The sequence below is a fragment of the Sparus aurata genome, chromosome 10, assembly GCF_900880675.1.
Source record: "Sparus aurata chromosome 10, fSpaAur1.1, whole genome shotgun sequence".
In the NCBI taxonomy this organism is placed as follows: domain Eukaryota; kingdom Metazoa; phylum Chordata; class Actinopteri; order Spariformes; family Sparidae; genus Sparus; species Sparus aurata.
The window spans coordinates 16,464,946-16,490,241 of NC_044196.1; the positions used below are offsets into that span (position 1 = coordinate 16,464,946).

At 38.8% G+C, this 25,296-nt stretch overlaps 1 protein-coding gene and 1 long non-coding RNA gene across 2 annotated transcripts; both read left to right on the forward strand.

Annotated features, from left to right (window-relative positions):
* Positions 1-24,947, forward strand: LOC115589401 (Down syndrome cell adhesion molecule-like protein 1 homolog). The gene is made up of 13 exons (XM_030430243.1): positions 1-82; positions 482-514; positions 2,202-2,477; positions 3,151-3,408; positions 4,020-4,295; positions 5,224-5,499; positions 5,666-5,968; positions 18,327-18,596; positions 19,759-19,872; positions 20,018-20,033; positions 20,129-20,214; positions 20,508-20,564; positions 24,592-24,947. Exons 1-13 carry the CDS (start codon positions 46-48, stop codon positions 24,945-24,947), a joined length of 2,358 nt encoding a protein of 785 aa, XP_030286103.1. The 5' UTR covers positions 1-45.
* On the forward strand, positions 14,377-16,382 carry LOC115590522 (uncharacterized). Its single transcript, XR_003985765.1, has 3 exons — positions 14,377-14,453; positions 14,866-14,898; positions 16,114-16,382. It is a non-coding gene; the product is annotated as an uncharacterized LOC115590522 (long non-coding RNA).
* Positions 24,948-25,296: the final 349 nt, after the last annotated feature.

Genomic DNA, 25,296 nt, shown 5'->3' on the forward strand with positions numbered 1-25,296 from the left:
AGTTTGATCAGAAACAGAGTGACAGTGTGGGTGCTGGATGTGAAGATGGGGCACACTCTGCTCGGTGTGCTCGGGTTATTCTGTGAGTACATCTGTGACTTTCTATGTGATGTTCAGTATTTATATCAGTGTAGTAGTTGTGTACACATGACCTTTGTTGCTGGTCTTGGTTCAGATTGGAGGATTATGTTAAGTATATCACTCAACTAGTTACTTTTGCTCATACCTGGACAATGCATGTACAGTATATGATCTAAGGTATTATGTATATAGCTGTGGAATTACATGTATTGCTTATTTTACTCGGCCTCTATATATTGAAGAGTTTTAAATGTGTTTCCCACCTCTGTAGCTGTGTAGCAGAATATCATCACAGAAATGTGTGATACTGTTGATTGATAAACAATAGTTGCCACTGATGAAACTCCACCTGGATTTTGTATTTGATTCTGGTCTAATGAAGTTTGAATCTTTATTTTAGTGCTGAATACACTCCTGTACGGACATGCTGAAGGTGACTAGTTATCTTTCCTATATTGACTGATTATGTTTGTCCTATATGTCTCCTACTGTATCACTCTTGATCACTTGTTTTTGCAGTTATGTTTTTCCATATATGTTTCATTTTACTCAGTGCACATTATGAAATGACTGGATTAGTGCTCAGTTGTTAAAGGAAGCTAGTTGGAAAGTGTAGCTCTGCATGATACCACTGACTTCACACTGGAATAAGTTTAATGACTGTAAAGCTGCTTCAGTTTGTGTCTCTGAAGCTGTGTAGAAAAAGCTGTTCAAGCTGCTTTGTTAGAAAGATGAAATTAACAAAACCTTATCTAACATAATAATAAAAATTATTACAGGATTGTTACGAGAAGTTTTAAACACATGAGTTTACCTACACTCATGTAGGAGTAGTGTATGTCGTCCAGGGAGCTGATTGGTTCCAGCCTTGAAGCCAGAAGTTTAAAGGTCGGCTCTTCCAAGTTCCTGTGGGCTCTCCTCTCTCAGCCAGACTGCCAGCATGTCTGTTTGTGTTTTAGATGTGTTTTTAGATAAAACTTTTTAAAATGCTTCGCTGCTCGTGGTCACAATAATGGCGAGTTTTACTGCAAAAAAGTCCACTTGTTCAAATGGCATACATAAAGAAAACAAACCTCACTATTCATGGGTAAGTGCAGAATGTCAGTTTTGGTTTTGTATCTAATGACACTTGTCTTCCAAAAACTAGAGTCCAGATCAGTAATTTAATTTAAAAAAGCACTGAACAACTTCTGTGAACATTTGTTAAAAGACAGCAGTAATCAAATCTTAGGACTAATTGACACCTAATACATGTAAGTGATGAATGGATTGACTTTACATGCCTTCACTGCAGTCAGGATAAAATAAAAAAGGGGAGCGAAGTTGGTGACAAATTATAAACCAAAGTGTCTTAAATAATCTAACTAGTTGTAAATCTCTGAAACTAAAAAATAATTGCTGTATGTCTGCAAACATTATTACTTTAAAGTCTCTTTTTATAATATCACTGCTAAATTACTCAGTTGAAAGATAAATCATGCATTGTTTTGATTGAGCTTATTGATAAAACATCTGTTTACCTCTGTTACATTGGCGTTGATGCAGTCCTGGAAATTCCTGAATTCACTTTGTTTAAAAGGGATTAATTAACAATATTTAATTTCTTTTCAATAAACCAATCAATACAATTCAAGCAACTTTTGTCTCAAAGCTGGAGGTGGCTTAGAGCACTTAATGAACTGCGACTTAAGAAAATGCTGCAAATAAATGAAACTTGAGCAAATCAAAAAACACTTTCACGGATGTGACACTAGTGGAACTGAAGACTGACAAATATCGTGACCACTTTTCAGTGATATTGACAAGTTAATTTTAGATTTCACAAACTGCCTGATTTAATTATTTCAGATATTGGGTTCATGTACTATCATAGTTTTACTACTAGTGGTCTCTAGACATGTGTTTAGTATTGAAACATATTTATCTTGATGTGAACAACTTTTCTCTGTTTTCTTGTGTTTTCTGTTCTTGCAGCTGTTTGTGGTGTCAACATTGTTCAACTAAACAATTCATTGAAACAATAAGTGTTTTCATTGAGTTGTGTAAAAGTGTATAAACATCTTTGATGACATGTCCATGACAGTTATTTCTTTGTTTTCTTGTTCTTCTAAACCAAACAGCAGGTAGACGTGGAGTCACACTGACAGCAGACAGAACAATCATACCACTGGGGGGCAGAGTGACACTGACATGTTCTGTGGAGGATCCTGCTGGATTCAAATATCAGTGGTTCAGACAGACGTCAGACTATTCTTTTAAAACTCCTCTTCAGACCGAAAATGTTGATCAATCATACAGAGTTATCTCACAAGGAGGCAAATACACCTGCAGAGGATGGAGTAGTGAACCACGCGTCATCACACCTGATAGTAATGCAGTCGTCATTGAGGAAACTGGTGAGTTTAGTATTTTCTAATGGAATAAACAACATACAGTCTTTATGTTCTTAAACAATGACCAAAATGCTTTGCTGCTGGTGGTTCTTGGGGGATGGGAAGAGGAGAGTCTCATTTTCATCTGGTTCCAGGTTTTTCCCCTCGACCCTGGTCATAACAAATATTATACAAAAAAGTCACAAAACAGTCCAGTTGTTCACAGGTCATACATAAAGAAAGAACAGAACAACAAACCTCACTATTCATAGTGAAGTGCAGAGTGTCAGTTTTGGTTTTGTATTTAATGTCCATCAGACACTTGTCTTCCAAAAACTAGATGAGTCATTTGTAAAAAAAAAAATAAATAAAATAAAAATGTGAGAGATGAATGGATCGACTCGGCATCAAAGAAAAACGGGGAAAAATTATAAACCAAACTAAAGTGTCTTAAATAATCTAAGTAGTCATAAGTCTTTGAAAACTACAAACCTCCGAAACAGTCTCAATGCTCTTTGGCATCATTTCTGTATGTCCTTAAACTTGATTACTCTTTAGTCTCTATGTATGTGTCAAATCATCAAAACCTATTTAGTGTTGATGTAATATTACAGCTAAATAACTCATATGTTGTCAGATAAATCAAATGTTCTTTTGATTGAATGTATTAATAAAACTCTCTGCCTCTGTTACATAGGTGCTGATGCAGTCCTGGAAGTAACTGAATTCACTTTGTTTGAAGGAGACTTGGTGACTCTGCGCTGTAAGAATCGTACTTCACAACGTACGATGAGAGCTACTTTTTACAAAGATGGATCACCTCTTCAAAACAGAAACCATCAGTTATCCACAGCAGGAGAAATGACAGTTCGAGTGTCAGTGTCAGATGAGGGCAGGTACAAGTGTCAGTTTGCTGATGGGACAGAATCTGAAGAAAGAGAGCTGAGAGTGAAAGGTAAGAAGCTGTCTCACTGTGATGAAGAAACATTATCATTGTTTAAATGCTGCACCAAGAATACAAAGAACAGGTCACACAATCTCTAAACATCAAACATTCACTTCTTAGCTTTTCTAAGCTTTCAGTTGCATTTCACCGTCTTCATCCAGTCGAGTTTTATTCTTCTTGAAGTAGATTCAACATGAAGTCTTCATACTTCTCTTAAATACTATCAAGTGCTGAACGACAAGTTAAGCTTTCATCTGCCTTCAACTAATCAATCAATAAACAGCCTGACAGTCCTCAATTTCAAGAAGCTCTTGTCTCAAGAATACTGGTGGCTAAAAGGGTGATTTTATGATTTCAGATATTGGGTACACGTATACAGTCTTTTACTACTAGTGGTCTCTAGAAATGTGTTTAGTATTGAAACATATTTATCTTGATGTGAACAACTTTTCTCTGTTTTCTTGTGTTTTCTATGCTTGCAGCTGTTTTTGGTGTCAACATTGTTCAACAAATCAGTTCATTGAAACAATAACTGTTTTCATTATATTAGGTAAAAATATAACAACATTTTTGAAGACATGTCCATTACAGTTATTTCCTTGTTTTTCTAAACCAAACAGCAGGTAGACGTAGAGTCACACTGACAGCAGACAGGACAATCATACCACTGGGGGGCAGAGTGACACTGACATGTTCTGTGGAGGATCCTGCTGGATTCAAATATGAGTGGTCCAGACAGACGTCAGACTATTCTGTAAAAACTTTGCTTCAGACTGAGAATCTAGATGACAAATTTAGAGTTATCTCAAAAGGAGGCAAATACACCTGCAGAGGATGGAGAAGAGAACCAGATGTCGTCACACCTGAAAGTAATGAAGTCATCATTGAGGAAACTGGTGAGTTTAGTATTTTCTGATGAAGTAAACAACCTGCAGTCTTTATGTTCTTAAATAATGACCAAAGTGTGAAGGGAAAGTGATTGTTAATCATGTTAGTCCAGTACCTCTCACTTTTCTGACAAAAAGAAAAATAATCTCTTTCATCATGTCAACAATGAGCTACTGGTTTGACCTCCTTCACTTTGTGAACAGAAACAAAGATTTGAGAATGGTTCCTTTATGTTGTTCAGTTTATTTATTAATATCTGGAATTGGGAGGTTGTTCATGAGGAAAAGTTTACACAGTACTGCTGCTAATACTGTAGTTGTGAATAAGAAGAAGTGGAGGTGGCTGAGAAAACACACAATCAGCATGTTGTGCTGGGAGTTAAACATTAATGTTATTAATGCCAAAATCACTACATGTTTCTTTTTTTTAACAAGATTTTAAGCAAAACAAACTTTAAATCCTGATGTTGAAAAGGTGCTGATAATGTGACCCTAACGGCTCATTAGCATTGGTATGACATATTCCTCGTTAAAAGACTGTCATGTTACATAACCTGCTAACATGTAGCCTACTGTTATAGATGCATCTTGTGTTCAGAGTGCAGAGAGAAATTAAAACTCCCCTGGAGGAACATGGATTATTTTCATCTTATTCGGGACATGATGGTGGTGCACTTCAGCCTCTTGTGGTCTAAATGAGTATTACAGAAAGAAACACTTAAAAGAATTAGCCTTAATTTCCTCTTGAAAAAATGTTTTTCACTGAGTTTAACATACAGAAAAAAAAAATCCACCCTAAATGTTTTACACTCTTACTCACACATGAACAAAAAATAAATAAAAAATTACTTTGGAGCACCTGAAAATAATGTCTCACTTGCCCCTCAGGTCTTCTTACATTTTTGTTTCCTTTCTGTGAATTCTTGAACATGAACAGTTCCAAACAAGGCTGTTGTGACTCTGCAGCCAAACTGGTCTGAAATACACAGAGGAGAGACGATCACTCTCAGATGTGAGATCAAAGATGGAGGAGACACTGACTGGGAGTATGAATGGAGAACAACCAGCTCAGAAAAACCTTCAAATCAAAATGAACTCAGCATTAGATCTGTTTCTGCATCCCACAGTGGAGACTACAGGTGTAAGGGCAGAAAGAAAAGAGAAAAGTCTTCAACAGATTGGAGTGATCCCTTCAAACTGACAGTATCAGACAGTAAGTCACATCACATTTCTTTCAAAGTGAAGATTATACAGTTCATTAAAAGGCTGTTTTGGTTCATATATATTTAAAGCAAATCTTCAGTATGTACTGATTGTGCAGAATGTATTTGATCCTCTATCAATACATGTTTTCATTCTGAAAAATCATTTTCCAACAGAACCCCAGTCTGTCCTCACTGTGTCTCCATCATGGCTGAGTGCTGGAGCCTCAGTAACTCTGAACTGCAGTGTTAAAGATCAATCTGCAGGATGGAGGTTCTACTGGTATAAGACTGTTCCTGATCCATCAGACAACTCCTACAGCTATGAGCTGCTACCTGGCAGCAGCAGCAGTGGGACTGAACAGGATTCCTACATTGTTCATGGACAGACACACACAGCAGGATATGTGTGCAGAGCTGGAAGAGGAGATCCAGTGTATTACACTGATTACAGTCAACCTCAGTTTGTCTGGTCTGCAGGTCAGTAAGTCCGTTTAGCTTTTCTCTACCTTTACATGATCTTTTCCTAACTCCTAGTTCTTTTTGTGCTGCCACTGAACTGAGACTAAACACTGAAAGAAGTTTAAAAGATCATTTAAACTGCGCTGTCCTTAATCTCATCCAGTGACTTACTGGGAACAAAAAACGGCCCTGGCATTTTCACCCACCAGCGGCCCACGGAAGGGGGGTGCGCGCGCCCACGCGCACGCGCAATTTTTAACGCACGTAAAGAACAGGCACTTTTGATAGCCCCGGTGATAGTAAACGTAAATTCCCAAGCTATAAACAACTACACCCCAATACATAAAACACATTAATAAATCATCAGAGCCAGCCGCTCCATAATACAAACGTGTCTTACCGTCACGCAGTCATCCATGTCTACCTCTTCATCCTCCTCTTGCTCATATTCCTCAGTCTTGTCTTTCTCCCTGGTGTGTTGGTGCTAGCAGTATTAGCGCTAGTGCTAGCTGAAGCTGCACTTGATTTTAAAAACAAATCAGTCGGTTTGCAGCATTTTTCACCGTCAACCAACAGTGCTCTCTGAGATTTCTCTCTTTTTCTCCACTCCCACCTTGTGTCGCTTGATACCTCGATTCATTTTTTTGCTAGCTTAATCTCAGTCAACTCCCAACCTCCAACTTCCAACAACCACACTCAGACGGTCCACTCGATTCAGTCTTGAAATTCCCAGAAGGCATTGCTTCATTTTAACTTTTGCAAACAACTATTCAAATAAAAAAATGCAGGTAGATTTGTTTTATTTCAAACCATGCATGTTTTTGAACATCTGAATAAGACATTTCGCTACAAAACAATGCAGAGTGATGTAAAAGTTTGTAACCGTAGAAGGTAACCATGACTGTGATATAGAGACTCGTATGTGGCATATAAATAGTGATTAGATAAGTGTTGAAGAAGTATTTAGGATTACGGGAAGTTGGGTATCCCTTTAGTTTAAAAACTTTATTGACACTCGAAACAGCCAGGAGAAATGAGCTTGGAACTGCGCTCATGAGGATCACTTGCCATTTATTTATGGAGTAGCGGCCGCCTTTTGACGCAGCCGCCCCGCTATATTTATTTATTTATTTATTTAGCCTATTTATTCTTTTGCGGCCGCAGCCGCCTATTGATGCAGCCGCTCCGCTATTTATTTATTTATTTATTTGTTTGTGATGCGGCCGCCAGCCCAATGGCCAGTCCATCCCTGATTTCATCATATTCCTGCAATGTTATTTTGCAGATTTTCATCCAGCATCGCTCAGAGTGAGTCCTGACAGAGCACAACACTTTTCCTCTGAGTCTGTCTCTCTGAGCTGTGAGGGAAACTCTGCTGAGTGGAGAGTGATGATGTTTACCAAAGCAGATCATCTGTCCAACTGTTCTGACTTTGGGACGGTGAATGGATCAACATGCAACATCCATAAATTCAATAACAATTCAGCAGTGTACTGGTGCGAGTCTGGATCAGGTCAATTCAGCAATGCAATCAACATCACTGTGCAAAGTAAGTTCATTCTTGGTGATCATGTGTAAATCAATCAAAAATAAATAAACTTGTCATTTTTCTTTCCTCTGACTTCTCATGTCAGTCCTAACCTGTCACCACCAGGCTTTTCTATTAGGGAGGTTTGATTAATGTAAGAATAAGAGCAGAATGTAAGTGTATGTGTGACAAATGTGATTTTCTTACTGTTTCACAGATACAAATATTATCCTGCTGAGCTCTGTCCATCCTGTGACTGAGGGTCATCCCGTTACTCTTGGCTGCAAATCGAAGACAGAAAACTTGGTCTCTAATGTGCTCTTCTATCGCAATGGATATCTCATCCAAAATGACACCAGAGGGCAGCTGAATATCTCTGAAGCGTCAAAGTCAGACGAAGGCTTCTACTGGTGTGAACACTCAGGAAATGTGTCACCGCAGAGTTGGGTGGCCATCAATTGTGAGTATCGTTAAAACTTCCTTTTTCAAAATCTGTCAACGTCTTCAACGAAATGGTGTCGAATATGTCACCTTCCTAGAAGTAATGATGGCTGGAAAATGTCCAATTTACTATAAATGTCTCATACATTTACTATCATCATTGTGAAGAGCTGATTTTAAACTGTATTCTGACATCTTGGTATTTATCGTACTGTCAGTGTTTACTTGTGTATCACATCATGTGTGGCATTGAAACAGGGATCTTCATTGTGTCTGTTCATGTGTATTTATACCTCTGAACATGTAAATATGTGTAATATACTCTTATGTTTGTGTAATTTTTTGTGTTGTGTCTCTACTATGGCTTGATGTGATACAACTGTGGTATTAAATAAATCACTTTATAAATTCAGCAGTGTCCAGGCCTGAAAGCTCTTCAGTTCCTGTTCTGTTGATTGTTGGGCTGGTTTGTGGAATCGTTCCTATTATTCCTCTGCTTGTTTTATTTTGCTACAGAGCATCCAATGGTGAGACCTTCTTCTTCTTTTATTAGATGATTTTTAACTATTCAGATACACACACATACTCTGATCTCATGAGATAGAACAGCAGTATAACAACCATCTGACAACAAATGTCTTTTTCACAGATTCATACTTTGTCAGGTAGGTGCAACACACTCTCATCAAATTTTGAACATAACATCAACACATTTTTATGTTCCTATTTAAATGTATTGTATCTGATACGTGTTGTAGACCAGTTCAGTCTGAGAGCGCCAACGCAGAACATGTGGACTACGAAAATGATAATTACTCTGCTCTCCTCCATGGTAAGCAGTTAAACTAATCATTATTTTTTTACATATTATATTTAAAGTAATCTAAAAAGTTTTAGTTTGTTTAATGAGTATTGTAAACTAACCTTGTCTTGATATTTATTTCTCTGTAGGTGATGTTTGTCTCTATGAAACAATCAGAGGACGTCAAGAATCTGAACATGGTACAGTTTATACCTTTTTATTTAACATGAAGCTGTTAGAAATACTAGAATAAGACAATCTAATTTAACTGTTAGTGTTGTTGTCTTCTTGACAATCCTTGAGCATATTTATTTATCTGGAATGACATATTTTAGACTGAGTTACACATCTAACAACAAATGTGTTTTTTACAGATTCATGCTTTGTCAGGTAGGTGCAACACTCTCTCATCTCATGTTGAACATAACATCAACACATTTTATGTTTCTATTTAAATGTATTGTATCTGATGCGTGTTGTAGACCAGTCCAGTCTGAGAGCGCCAACACAGATCGTGTGGACTCTGAGAATGATCATTACTCCACTCTCCTCCATGGTAAGCAGTTAAACTAATATTATAAATCTAATCTTAAATACTTATACAGTGGGGTCCAAAAGTCTGAGACCATTGAAAATATAGTATTGTCCCGTAAACTTGGAAATGATCAGAAAGTGCTAAGAAAGTGTGAGTCTGAGCATCAAAACATTTCCAGACTCCAGGTTTCTAAAGGAGCAGTGCATGTAACAATATAAACTCTAAAACACTTCACAGAAACTGGATCAGTTGTATCCAAAGCACGATCAGACAGACCCAACGTGACCACACTGTGGGAGAAAGATGTCGTACATACCCTGTATAAAGGTTAGGCCTGATAAGGTATGGATGAGGGCATAGTGACGTCTGATCTATGAGTTTATATCTCTCATGGTCTTTGCAAACTCAGCAGTTGGAAGCTGCTGTAGAAATGTCTACAAAACGGATCTCTGACAAACCAAGGCTGCTGTTTATGTAAACTCATAGGACGGCCTTCGATCTATCTGCAGTAGCAGACTTACTGTCTTCTACACATTTTCTTTCTCTTCCTCACTAAGTCAGAGGTGAGAAGCTCTGCAGTAACTTCACACTTATATGTTGTTAAACAGATAAACATGTATGGGAGGGCTGCTTCCTGAGCTCAGAGGATAGAACCTGAAACTAGAGAAGGTTTTGGGAGGATTAACTTGATGATGCACTGTGCAGACAGTTGTGCTGTCATTCTGTTCCTCCTTCATCAACTTTGTATGAACTACTTCAACGTGAGTCGTCGGCGCCTCTGAGTCTTCTTCTCTCCTGAATGGTCAAGCCAGCCGAAATTCCCCAACACACACTATCAGAAGATCAATAAATCAAGCTTCGTTCCCTGAAAGACAGAAAAACAACTTCATCACAGATACAGAATTTGATAAATACACACACAAGAATCCAATCAGGTGAAGTCTGACAAAGGAAAGCTGTCTTGTAGTCGTCTCGAGGACGGTCACATTGAAAATGGTCAAAAAATCTGAGGTCTCACATGATTAAAGTGTTGTGAACAGTTAAACTGATTAAACTAACCTTAATATTTATTTCTCTGTAGGTGATGTTTGTCACTATCAAACAATCAGAGGCCGTCAAGAAGCTGAACATGGTACAGTTTATACCTTTTTATTTACCATGGAGCTGTTAGAAATACTAGAATAAGACAATTAACTGTAAAAGTTAAAACATTTAGATTTCAAATTAATCCAATAATCTCACATATTCTTTTATTGAGTGTAAAAACACTGCTAAGATTCAGTTCTTTATTGGGAGAGTGACGGGGGGAGAAAGACAGAGGGGGAGGGGGAAGAGAGAAATGGGTGAGAGAAGGATAGGGAGATAGGGGGAGGGAGAGAGAAGGGGAAAGAAAGAGAGAGGTGGAGAGAGGGGGGAGAAAGGGAGACAGACAGAGGGGGAGAAGGGAAGAGAAAGAGAGAGGGGGACAAGGGGAATGAGAGGAAGGAGAGAGGAGAGAGAAAGAGAGGGGGAGAGAGAGACAATGGGGAGAGAAAAGAGGAGAAACACTGGGGGAGAAAGACAAAGGGGGAGGGGGGGGAGGGAGAGTGAAGTGGGAGAGAAAGGGATGAGAGAAGGAGGGGAGGATAGGGAGAGAGAGGGGGGCAAGAAAGAGAGAGAGGATGGAGAGAGAGACAGAGGTGAAACGTCATAAATTATCCTGAATCTCTTTTTTTGTTTACTTTGCTTTTTCTTTCAGGTCAGTAAAGAAATCTGCACGAACTAAACCAATGGAACGGACGACAACATGAAAACTACATCTGTGTACTTTGACAGCTTTTATGGAATCACTGTGTGCAGCTGTGCTGTCCAAATAACAAACAGTGTCAGTAAGATCGAAAAATAGAGAATAACAGAGTCAATCTGTTGTTTTTGTAGGAAACACTGAATGCAACTTTGATACAATATGTTTGAGCTTGTGTAGCAGGGTACCAGCTTTAAAGTCAGCGTCTTTGTTAAGTGTTAGATCCAGGATAGACGTCAACACTGACTTTTGATAGAAGTAATAATCTGCTATCAAACAACATCTCCTATTGCATGTACAGTATGTATGTTTTCTCTCATTTATTTTATTTCATTTTTAAGTTAACTGAGAGATATTGTTTGTAATTTTTCACCTCATATTTTAAAATCTTTTGAATATTTTATACATCAATAAACAGTTTGTTTTCCAGCAGTAAGCTGTCAGTTGTGTTTTTAATTCCTTTTTTGACTGCACAGCCAAACTGCCACAGAGCCCTGTAGCAATGATCATGTCCCTTAATGTCAGTGTGTCTTAAACAGTGTTGATCTGTTTCATCCAAACATCCTGCTGGTTCAGATTTGGAAACTTCAAGACATCTATGTAACTTGTACACATGTACACTGTGTACCTTCAGTGAGAGGGTAGGATCACAGCGTTACATACATGTTGACTTCAACATACAAGTTTTCAACACACAACATTGTCATGATGTAATGAGTTTAATTTGTTGTCAGCAGCTACATTACATCTGACAGTTTGTTACACACCTGAGATTTACGACAGTGTTGTTGCACTCATAAACTGTGGGGGACGCTAAATCACACAAAATTAAAATTTTATTTTGAAGTCCTGCAAGAAGACCTGATCTGACCTGACTTCTTGGATAGACTGCAACGTTTATCTGGATGTACTTGATATGGATGCTGTTTGATGGGCTGTGAATCACCGATATCAACGTCACGTCACTTCAGCACTGGACAGCTCCTCTGAGACTTTCCCAACAGCAGACTAACAGACGGTGAGGCAGCTTCAGCACCGGACAGCGACACCATCTGTTCATCCGGGCCTGTGCTGCCTCAAGATTTCCACAAGCTGTCTCACAAGCCTGACGCAGTTTCATCCTGAAGTTACTGACATATTCCAGCAAACTGTGTTCCGTCCCTTCACACAGCCACTTCTCCCTCAACAGCTTCAAGGGACCACGTACAGTATGGGCAAACACCAGCTCTGAAGGACCAAACCCAAGAGACTGCTGTACCACTTCCCTAATGGCAAACATCTGCAGGTGAACCCCCTCATCCCAGTTCTTTTAAACTGCAGACAATCAGTGTGTAGCATGGTCTTCAATGTCTGGTGAAGCACTGAGCTGTACAGGGAGTCTTCTTCTTCTTAAAGGATGGTAATACAGTGTATCAGTGTGAGTTTACCAGGTAGCAATGATAAGGAGATGTGATTTAAGTTAATACAGAGACAGGTCAATGAAACGTCTTAAACTTTATTTTAAATGAACATCATCAGGTTGATGAGTAAGTCAGTCAGTGTACTTGATAGACTCCATTCACTGTGCAGGTGAAATAAAAGCTTTTTCCACAGATCACCACAGGGGGGCGTCAAACCACACTAACTGATACTGACACAATGCATGTGCTCCTTTTTACCTCTGAGACGAGGGCGGCTGTAGTGAAGTCCCAGGATGCCAAGTCAAGGTTACCTGTGAGCCTCATTCTCAAAGAGTTGGAGTTCTCTCTAAGTGATAATAACTCTGTAAACTTCTCTTATTTCAAACTTTTCAAGTTCTTTGACTCGCAGCCGAAAATGTCCCCCTGCTTTACTCCACTCAGTTTCTACCACAAGAGACAAAAAAAGACAGGTTGTAAATGATGACACTGTCTAATTCTTGGTATCTCAGCATCATGTCTTTATGTGTGAAAAGGAACTGGAAACATATTTCAGTCATGCTGATGAGAACTGGCTTTGCGTGTTGTTCTCACGCTAAGACATGTTAGAGTTTATTTTAGTATTTTGTTTATTTGATTTGATTTTCCCTCATTATTATTCTATTTGATATCTGGAGTCATTCTAGTAACATGAGGTAAAAACTAAGTTATCTCACTTTACTGCTGTCTTTACTCCATCTTATCAGGCTGCAGCTTACAGGCCAGGTTACGTCTTCAAGATCAAACGTTGTGAAACATTGACAGCTGATATAATATTTGGCCTTTTTAGATTAATATGTGAAGACACCTGACTGATAATCTATTCTAACTCATCCTTTAACTGACTAAAAACACCACTTTGAAAACTTCTTTATTCTGAGGTCAAACAAGAAACAGCTGTTTTACTCTGGTGAGTATTTGCTGATGTAGTACTTGAAACAGAATTGTATTTGCGTCATAGTGTACACATAACATCTTTATCTTTACATGGTCTCACTTTCGGGTGGTTTTGCCACAACTTCGTCCACAGGAAGTGACTGAGCTCGTTAAAAACCGAAATAGTCTCATGAACAGAAGTGAGCATGGAGAGAGCAGAAAGCTCCCCTCTGTTCCATTGTCTCTCACCAGTCACTACTGTACATTTCCTTCCTAAAATCAGGTCCCATGAAGTCCACCAGAAGTGGCCTGACTACTTTCTGCTTTGACATTATGAGTTACTGAGCATAGATTGATGAAGTAAAACGGAATTTAATTTATTTTAGCATAAGGCAGCAACATGACAAAATGTGATAAAGGTGGAGGTACCTAAATACTTTCTGACTGCACTGTGTGTACACACAACACACACCCTCATTGAAATACAGCATAACGTGTACAGATTAGTTAGCAAGAAAATGTTAGTGTGATGTAATATGATTAAATCCAATGATCTTGTGTTTCTTTTTAAAGATTTTTTTGGCATAGACACCTTTATTAAGCAGTAGACAGATAGGAAATATGGGAGAGAGAGGGGGATGTGACATGCAGCAAAGGACCTCCGGCCGGAATCGAACCAGGGTCGGCTGCGTTTACGGCATGCGCTCTAACCACTCAACCACCTGCACGCCAGATCTTATCTTATCGCCAGATCTTATCTTTCTTAAATGTGAAATAATAAATACCTTTGCGGGAGGGATTAATTTATAATTTATTCACAGTGGACAGGAAATGTAAACATGTCAAAGGATGCTGCGGTCAACATCACTGCAGTTGTTTGAGCTTTGTGTGAAAGGGAAGCAAGAATAGAGTGAGAACTGCACTCAGACGAGGAAGTTGATGAAAAACTCTGCTCTCACATTCACAGAAAGTTTAACTTCTCTTTTCTTTCTGCTGCATTTTTATTGATACAACGTAGAAAGTTTGATCAGAAACAGAGTGACAGTGTGGGTGCTGGATGTGAAGATGGGGCACACTCTGCTCGGTGTGCTCGGGTTATTCTGTGAGTACATCTGTGACTTTCTATGTGATGTTCAGTATTTATATCAGTGTAGTAGTTGTGTACACATGACCTTTGTTGCTGATTTGTCTTGGTTCAGATTGGAGGATTATGTTAAGTTTATTACTCAACTAGTTACTTTTGCACTAGTTTTTGCTCACATACAATGCAGGTACAGTATATGATCTAAGGTATTATGTATATAGCTGTGGAATCACATGTATTGCTTATTTTACTCGGCCTCTATATATTGAAGAGTATTTAAATGTGTTTCCCACCTCTGTAGCTGTGTAGCAGAATATCATCACAGAAATGTGTGATACTGTTGATTGATAAACAATAGTTGCCACTGATGAAACTCCACCTGGATTTTGTATTTGATTCTGGTCTAATGAAGTTTGAATCTTTATTTTAGTGCTGAATACACTCCTGTACGGACATGCTGAAGGTGACTAGTTATCTTTTCTATATTGACTGATTATGTTTGTCCTATATGTCTCCTACTGTATCACTCTGGATCACTTGTTTCTGCAGTTGTGTTTTTCCATATATGTTTCATTTTACTCAGTGCACATTATGAAATGACTGGATTAGTGCTCAGTTGCTAAGAGAAGCTACTTGGAAATCGTAGCTCTGCATGATACCACTGACTTCACACTGGAATAAGTTTAGTGACTGTAAAGCTGCTTCAGTTTGGTTCACTGAAGCTGTGTAGAAAAAGCTGTTCAAACTGCTTTGTTGGAAAGATGAAATGAACAAAACTTTATTAAACCTAATACAAAATTATAACAAAATATTATACAAAAAAGTCATTAAAAGTGTTTACTGATTACTGATTTACTGCAAAGAGTCCACTTGTTCACAGGTCATACATAAAAAAGAGAACAGAACAATAAACCTCACTATTCATAATGAAGTGCAGAATGTCAGTTTTGGTTTTTTAGCTAATGTCCAACAGACACTTGTCTTCAAAAAACTAGAGTTCAGATGAGTCATTTGGGAAAAAAAAAAAAAAAAAAAAAGCACTCAACAACTTCTCTGAACATTTGCCTTGACATTCCTTCACTGCAGTCAGGAGCAAAAAAAAAAAAGGGCAAGAGATGAGAAGCAGCGGTGAAATAAAAACAATCATTTCATTCTTCTTTTTATTTTTATTTTTATGGCCCAACACTGTTTATAGTTGTGTGAAACTGTCTCTTCCAACAGTCTGTCGCTCACTCCCTCATGTTGGGCAGTGACATGGTGTGTTTGCTGCCTCATGCTGTGTTTCTTGGTATAACCTCCTGCAGCTGCAACAGTCACAAGTTGCCAAATGCTTCACAAACAGATGGCTGACAAATTATAAACCAAACTAAAGTGTCTTTAATAATCTCAGTAGTCGTAAGTGGTATGAGTACAATTATCAAGAAAATATATAGTATTGATGTAATATCACTGCTAAATAACTCATATGATGTCAGATAAATTATACAACATTGTTTTGATTGAGCTTATTGATTTTTATAACCATATTAACTTTCCTCTGATTTCAGATTTTTTTTAGTATACATTCATGTTTTATGAAATATGCCAAAGGATACTCTAGTCACATTATTGCCAAATGTAAAATGTTGTAATCTATATATAACTTCTTTAAATTATATAATGGCTTGTTTCCTAACAGGCATTACAGCAGAGGAATCACCAACGAGGCACTACCGCCTGAAACACGGCTCATTTTGTCTATGATTTGGGAATTCATCACAACGTGACGATATCATGTGGACTTTTAATGAGGACATGATTGTTTTAAATAAAAAAGTCACAACCAAGACAGAAAAAATTGAATATAATCCGAGTGACATGTCCTTGTGTATCAACAATGTCACTGAGACAGACAGTGGCATCTACAAAATATTATTTGTCAATAGTAAAAATAAGCAATCAATGGAGACCCACATCCTAATTGTTGAAGGTAAGTTCTATATAGTTCTTTGTCTTTAGTAGGTGTTTGAGTCTTTTTGTCCTTTAGAGTTCAGTCTATATCCTAGCAATACCAAGTTTCTTTACTTTGCAGTATTTATCTAAAGACCATCTTTAAGATTCAGGACATGAACATATGACCTGTAATGAAGCTAAACCACCCCTTTTTAAGTTGATATACTTTTTTTAAATTCTGACTTCAACCATGTTCTTCAGTCCATTAAAGGTTGCATACAAATCTAAGTAAATGTGTAATCCCTTTCTATGTTCATGTTAGTATTTCATGTTTTAGTCCTCTTGTTTCAACTCTTTCAGTTACGTATGATGTCAGTTTTAAGGATTTGATGTTTTTATATGTTTGATAAAGAATGTTTGATAAAGAACATGACAGTCATGTTACATAACCTGTTAACATGTACTGTAATAGATGCATTTTGTGTTCAGAGTGCAGAGAGAAATTAAAACTCCCCTGGAGGAACATGGATGATTTTTATCTTGTTCAGGACATGATGGTGGTGCACTTCAACCTCTTGTGGTCAAAATGAGTTTTACAGAAAGAAACACTTAAAAAATGAATCTTAATTTCCTCTTGAAACATTTTTTTTTCTCTCTGTTTCACACAAACACAAAAGCAAGAAATCCGTCCTGACTTCTTTTTCACACTTACGCAGACATGAACATAATCATCTAATTAAAATAAACATGAAGCACCAGAAAATAATGTGTCACTTGCCCCTCAGGTCTCCTAACATTTCTGTATCCTTTCTGTGAATTCTTGAACATGAACAGTTCCAAACAAGGCTGTTGTGACTCTGCAGCCAAACTGGTCTGAAATATACAGAGGAGAGACGATCACTCTCAGATGTGAGATCAAAGATGGAGGAGACACTGACTGGGAGTATGAATGGAGAACAACCAACTCAGAAAAACCTTTAAATCAAAATGAACTCAGCATTAGATCTGTTTCTGCATCCCACAGTGGAGTCTACAGGTGTAAGGGCAGAAAGAAAAGTGAAAAGTCTTCAACAGATTGGAGTGATCCCTTCAAACTGACAGTATCAGACAGTAAGTCACATCACATTTCTTTCAAAGTGAAGATTATACAGTTCATTAAAAGGCTGTTTTGGTTCATGTATATTTAAAGTAAATTTTCAATATGTACTGATTGTGCAGAATGTATTTGATCCTCTATCAATACATGTTTTCATTCTGAAAAATCATTTTCCAACAGAAGCCCAGTCTGTCCTCACTGTGTCTCCATCATGGCTGAGTGCTGGAGCCTCAGTAACTCTGAACTGCAGTGTTAAAGATCAATCTGCAGGATGGAGGTTCTACTGGTATAAGACTGTTCCTGATCCATCAGACAACTCCTACAGCTATGAGCTGCTACCTGGCAGCAGCAGTGAGACTGAACAGGATTCCTACATTGTTCATGGACAGACACACACAGCAGGATATGTGTGCAGAGCTGGAAGAGGAGATCCAGTGTATTACACTGATTACAGTCAACCTCAGTTTGTCTGGTTTGCAGGTCAGTCTGTTTCTATCTCTTAAGAAGCAGATGTTATATCAGCTCTGTTCATCTTTTTTCTAAATGATGATAAACATACAGTATGTTGAAAAAAGTATATTCATTTTAATGTAGTCATATGATCTTGATTGTGTCACGTCACACTGTCCACCTTACTGGGTGGAATTGACTTGTTTCCTCACTTTTTAACCTGAAACACAAAAAGAAAGTTGTGATATTGTGGATAAAACTTTACTCTTATTTGCAAAAAGTACTTTTAGTCTAGATACTTAAGCTCTTTTAATTTAATTTAATTTAATTTAATTTAATCATTTAATTGTAGGCAGTTCATATCTAAAGATCTCTGTGCTCTGTTTGACCTCTTATCACATGTTGTTTTTCAGATTTTCACTCATCAGCGTCTCTCACAGTGAGTCCTGACAGAGCTCAACACTTCACCTCTGACTCTGTCTCACTGAGCTGTGAGGGAAACTCTACTGAGTGGAGAGTGAAGAGGTTATCACCTGAGGACAGATACCTGTCAGACTGCACCGCCTGGGGGACAATGACTGGATCTACATGCAAACTAAAGACTTACTGGCGCAGTGCTGAAGTGTACTGGTGTGAGTCTGGATCAGGAGAGTTCAGCAACACAGTCAACATCACTATACAGGGTATGGTTTTATGATATTTTGTTTTTCTTTGACTTATTATTTCAAACATCCCATTGTGTGTTGAGGAGTACAGTACACTGACATGTTAAGAGTTCTGCCCAACACTCTGCTTCATGATCTCTCTAGTAATTAATTGTTTTCACTTAATAAACATAGTTAAGTGTTTCATCACACTGTGATTTTAACCAGATATGGATATAGAATATAGATTTGTGGCTGATCTGTTCTTCAGTTTTTAGGTCCATGATCACCATTTAAAGTCCAGTGTGAAGGATTTAGTGACATTTAGCTGTGAGGTTGCAGATTCAGCAGCTGAAAGGGTTCTTGAAAAGTAAGACACACAAGGTGTATGAAGATAAAACGTCAGATTTTATGATCTCTGTTAAATCAATGAGAAAAGTCAAAGAAAAAAACCCAGTATGTATCTTTTCTTATCTCTCTACATCCACTCATTCTCAAGTTCCTCGACCAGATGATCTCTGACTGAAACCTTGTATTCTTTGACTGTTTAACAGATAAAAATATGATCCTGCTGAGCCCTGCCCGTCCTGTGACTGAGGGAGATTCTGTTAGTCTGAGCTGCAAATTAAGAAGACAAACATTTGACTCCATTGTGTTTTTCTATCACAATGAGAAACTCATTCAACGTGACACCAGATGGGAGTTAAATATCTCTGCAGTGTCAAAGTCAGATGAAGGATTCTACAAGTGTCAGTACTCAAGAACAGAGTCAGCACAGAGCTGGATGTCAGTTCAGGGTGAGTAGGATTAAAATGATTCTTCCATTTTCTTTATGTAAACTGTGTTTCTGTCTGAGAAAGAAACGTTGAATACTTTACTGAGTTTGAAGCAGCATTCATTTCAGATAACTTCCCCTGATAGATTCAGTAGAAAAGAATGTTTCTTTTGAGCAGAAGAAAGTCTCTCTCTTGTGAAGAGCTGATTTCACACTGTATTCTGACATGTTGGTATATATTGTACTGTCAGTGTTTACTTGTGTATCACAACATGTGTGACATTGAAACAGGGATCTTCATTGTGTCTGTTCATGTGTATTTATACCTCTGAACAACAACTGTGCTATTTATTGAAGCACTTTATAAATTCAGTATTAGAAACATGCTATATAAGTTTATGAACAATTATTTGTTATTTACTACAGCAGTGTCCAGGCCTGAACGCTCTTCATTTCCTGTACTGTTGATTGTTGGGCTGATTTGTGGAATCGTTCTTATTATTCTTCTGCTCCTGTTGTATCGCTACACACCTTCCAAGGGTGAGACCTTCTTCTTCTGTTATTAGATGTTTTGTGTTTATGTTGAATTGAAATACAGACATATTCTGATCTGATGAGATAGAACAGCAGTACAACAACTCACAATACAAAACCATGTAACAACAAATCTTCACCTTTTTTACAGATACATGCTTCAAGAGGTTGGTGCAAAACTGTTTTATCGCATTTTGAACATAACAGCAAGACATTCAATGTTCCTGTTTATTAAATGTTTTGTATTTGCTTCATATTTTAGGCCGATCCAGTCTGAGAACTCCAACACAGATCATGTGGTCTACCAGAATGAGGCCCAGTGTGATACATACGACTCTCTCCTCCATGGTAAGCATGCAGTAATCTTCGTATATTCACACTTTTAAAGGACACACATGACCTGAGGATCCTGTCTGCACTGTAGGTGATATCTGTCTGTATGAATCGATCAAACACTCTGAAGACACTGAAAATGGTACAGTTTATACCTTTTATTAACATGAACATCACGTGAGAAATGCAACATCTTCATGATATCAGTTGCAGGTGGATCCCAGGACCCCACATATTCTTCGATTGAACTGGAAGAAGGCTGAAATACAATTTCTTTCCTGTATGGATTCATGTGATTGTCTTCACAGGGCCGCAACATATACCAGAGGAATCAATTCACTCTAATGTGGGGACAGGAGCTGCAGGTCAGTTACAAGTATTTTTTTGGGCCTTTTATGGCTTTATTGACAGTTTAGCTGAAGAAGTGACAGGAAACAGGGTAAGAGGGAGGGGGAGTGACACGCAGCAAAGGGACCCAGGCCGGGAGTCAAACCCGGGTCCGCTGTAGCGAGTACAAAGCCTCTGCACATGGGACGTCTGCTCTACCAACTGAGCTAAATAGCGCCCCAGTTACAACAGACGTTTGTATGCACATCATAACCACATCAGACACTGCTGTATTGTCATGAAATGAAAACAAAGGGCATCCAAAATGTCCATTATTTTTATTCTTCCTGCCAATCCATCTCTTCATCCATCGAGCTGCACAGTGTCAGCCAGATGTCACAAATCATCTTTACGCTTTATCTTTGTTTTCTGTGGCTTTCTTCCAGCTCTGTGTGGAGAGAGAAGAGGAGGAAGAGGAAAATGGTTGACAGAATTTCATTAGACTGCTGTAGAAATATGAGATATGCTCAGTATTGTGTACAGTTAATTTGTTAGCAGAGGATGTAAAATAATGGCTTCATATGGATTTTATTGTCTCTTTTAGCACAAGACTACTGAAGCTAAATCCCTGTTTTATGTACTCACTTCATCATTACTTTTCATTTTTACAGTTATGTTGTCACCTTTTGTTTTTGTTCAGTTTTTGTAGGAAACATTGAATGCAACTTTGATACAATATGTTTGAGCTTGTGTAGCAGGGTACCAGCTTTAAAGTCAGCGTCTTTGTTAAGTGTTAGATCAGGATAGACGTCAACACTGACTTTTGATAGAAGTAATAATCTGCTATCAAACAACATCTCCTATTGCATGTACAGTATGTATGTTTTCTCTCTGTCATTTTTAAGTTAACTGAGAGGTGTTGTGGGTATTTTCTCACCTCAAAGTATTTTATATTCATCGTATTTTAAAATCTCTTGAATATTTTATACATCAATAAACAGTTTGTTTTCCAGCAGTAAGCTGTCAGTTGTGTTTTTAATTCCTTTTTTGACTGCAGAGCCAAACTGCCACAGAGCCCTGTAGCAATGATCATGTCCCTTAATGTCTGTTTGTCTTAACGTGTTTATATTTTTCATCCAAACATCCTGCTGGTGCAGATTTGGAAACTTCAAGACATCTATGTAACTTGTACACATGTACACTGTGTACCGTCAGTGAGAGGGTAGGATCACAGTGTTACGTACAAGTTTTCAACACACAACATGATGTTATGAGTTCTGTTTGTAGTCAGCAGCTACATTACATCTGACAGTTTGTTACACACCTGAGATTTACGACAGTGTTGTTGCACTCAAACTGGGGGGGGGGGGGGGGGCAAATCACACAACATTCCAATTTCTACATAATGTTGTTTTAATTTGTATTTTATGTCATGGTTTTAGTTGTAGTTTTGTTGTTTCCTGTTTTATTTTGAAGTTCTGCCTTATGTTTCCTGTTTAAATTTACATTTTCAAAATGAGGAAGTTATGATCCGTATTAACGATCACAGGAACACTAGAGGAGCCGTTGTAAACGTCGACACAATTTCTGGTGACAGTGGCGAAAAGGAAGAAATCAGGTGCTCAGCTCCATCAGAGTCCTCTTGGAGGAGGACAGCACCCACACTGGTGTCACTTGAATGGACAGCTAACTTAAACGGCAGGTCTGAATGAGGTGTGGAAAGGACAGGCACAGCCACTGAGAGGCTCTTCATCTGCTCAAACGCTGGCTGACAGACATTGGACCACTCGAATCTCACCTTCGGACTCAGTAGTAATAACCAACCATCGCTAAATAACGACGGAGATCAGTTTGGTTGGTTGGAACGGGAAAAGAGGTGATGCTCTCTTAGCCTTAACAGGAAGGACCTGTCACAGTAGCCTGCAAGAACTCGCACAGAAAGGCAAACCAGAGAATAGAATAGAATATACTTTATTGTCCCTATAGGGGAAATTTGTCAGTGACTCAAAGTGCATAGTGCGTAGTAGTAGCTGCCCTAACAGACAATAAACACACATAAAAATACATATAACAGCTAAAGGCTTACACATAGGCTACATACACACTCATAAAAAATCCAATAAAAGATTGAAACAATTTTTTAAAGAAGTAGGCAACGTTCATCAGACTTAGAAAAATGGCTGCCGCATTACGCATACCAAAAGTCATGACCTGTAAGAAGACCTGATCTGACCTGACTTCTTTCATAGACTGCAACGTTTATCTGGATGTACTCGATATGGATGCTGTTTGATGGGTTGTGAATCACCGATATCAACGTCACGTCACTTCAGCGCTGGACAGTTCCTCTGAGACTTTCCCAACAGCAGACTAAGGCTACGTTCACACTGCAGGTCTTAATGCACAATTCCGATTTATTGCTCAAATCCGATTTTTTGTTTGGCTGTTCACATTACCTCTTTAAATGCGGCCTGTCTACGGATTGCTGTGTGAACAGCTCACGCTCCTGAAGTGACCTGCATGCGCAGTTGATCATTGATGACATCACGCCACAGCGGTGTTTACAGAAGCGAACATGGCAACGGCAACCGGTAACGTGGGACTGTATGGCTTAATGCTTAAAACAGTGTGTGGCGGCAGCCGGCAAATTTGTGAGCGGGTGATATCACGAAGGAGGAAGAGGAGAAAGAAAATTCATATTTTAATGATGGCTCTATGCGGAGCAACATCTGTATCCGCCTGCTTCACTGCTGTCCTCCATGTTTGTTTTGATTATGTTCGTGGCTCCCGCTCGCTCCTGCCTGTGGCACACTTTTTTTTCAATCAACTTTGTTTGTCATTCATTTACAAAACAGTGCAGCGCGGGTCAGAATGACGTCAAAGTCGCATTAAATGTGACCTGGCTGTTCAGATTGCGGTCGCATTCAAAAAAATCCGATACGTATCCGATTCAGTACCACATTTAAACGTGGCCTGAATCTGATTAGAAAATGTCAGATTCAATGCAAATCAGATATGGGTCACATATGAGCGAAAAAATCAGATTCAGGTCACTTGTAACTGCAGTGTGAACGTAGACTAACAGACGGTGAGGTAGCTTCAGCACCGGACAGTGGCCCAGGGCTCACAATAGCCTCATCTGTCTCTGAACTGGATTACGCGTCCAACGGAGCTTACTCCCTCTCACAGTAGAATTTGAACATGTTAATGTGACTGTGGCAGGTTCTGCGTCGGAAATCTGGCAATCTACCACTTCCACTTCCACTTCCCTAATGGCAAACATCTGCAGGTGAACCCCCTCATCCCAGTCCTTTTAAACTCCAGACAGTCAGTGTGTAGCATGGTCTTCAATGTCTGGTGAAAATGCTCAAGTGGCTCTCAGGATGATATGCACTGGAATTTCAGTGTTACATTTTTAGTTGCTTTGGCACCTGACCAAACACACGAGACGTACAATTTAACCCAGGTACGCAATGATAAAATGCATTTTACCTGCTGATTCAAATGCGCCTGTTCCACTCATCAATGAAGGACTTACGTCTTAACATTTATTGTATTTTCAAAAGTTACAGATACAGAAGAGTATTCCCACAGTCATTGGTCAACATGTGTTAGAATGATATACTCTGTTTATAGAGCTGGAAGAGGAGACACTGTATTGCACTCCCAGCATTGATTCACTCATTAACAACCTTCTATATACAGTATCTCACAAAAGTGAGTACACCCCTCACATTTTTGTAAATATCTTATTATATCTTTTAATGGGACAACACTGAAGAAATGACACTTTGATACAATGTTAAGTAGTGAGTGTACAGCTTGTATATCAATGTAAATTTACAGACATAAATACAGCCATTAATGTCTGAACCACTGGCAACAAAAGTGAGTACACCCCTAAGTGAAAATGTCCAAATTGGGCCCAATTAACCATTTTCCCTCCCCGGTGTCATGTGACTCGTTAGTGTTACAAGGTCTCAGGTGTGAATGGGGAGCAGGTGTGTTAAATTTGGTGTTATTGCGCTAACACTCTGAAAAAAAGAATCGTTGCTCCACATAAAGATGGCCAAGGCTATAAGAAGATTGCCAACACCCTGAAACTGAGGTACAGCATGGTGATCAAGACCATACAGCGGTTTAACAGGACAGGTTCCACTCAGATCAGGCCTCGCCATGGTCAGCCAAAGAAGATGAGTTCACGTGCTCAGCGTCATATCCAGAGGTTGTCTTTGGAAAGTAGACGTATGAGTGCTGCCAGCATTGCTGCAGAGGTTGAAGGGGTGGGGGTCAGCCTGTCAGTGCTCAGACCATACACCACACTGCATCAAATTGGTCTGCATGGCTGTCGTCCCAGAAGGAAGCCTCTTCTAAAGATGATGCACAAGAAAGTCCGTAAACAGTTTGCTGAAGACAAGTAGACTAAGGGGCCGTCCACACGGGTGAAAACGATCTTTTTTTTCTCCGTCTTCCTCGTCATCGTTTTAAGAATATTTGCGTCCACACGTCTTCACTGAAAACGACTGAAAACGACCGAAAACGCTGTAGTTCATATTCCAGGCCAATAGGTGGCGCTTGACATTCACCAAAAACGGAGAAGAAGACACGGAGCATGCGCATCAAGCTTGCGCTGTAAACAAACAGACAGTAGACGGAGAAACCGAACACAGCAAGAAGAAGATGAAAATGGCTAGTGCAAGGAAACCAGAATCGTTTGTGTGGACCGGTAATGAGATCGAACTGCTGCTACGGCTCACACTCAACTACAAG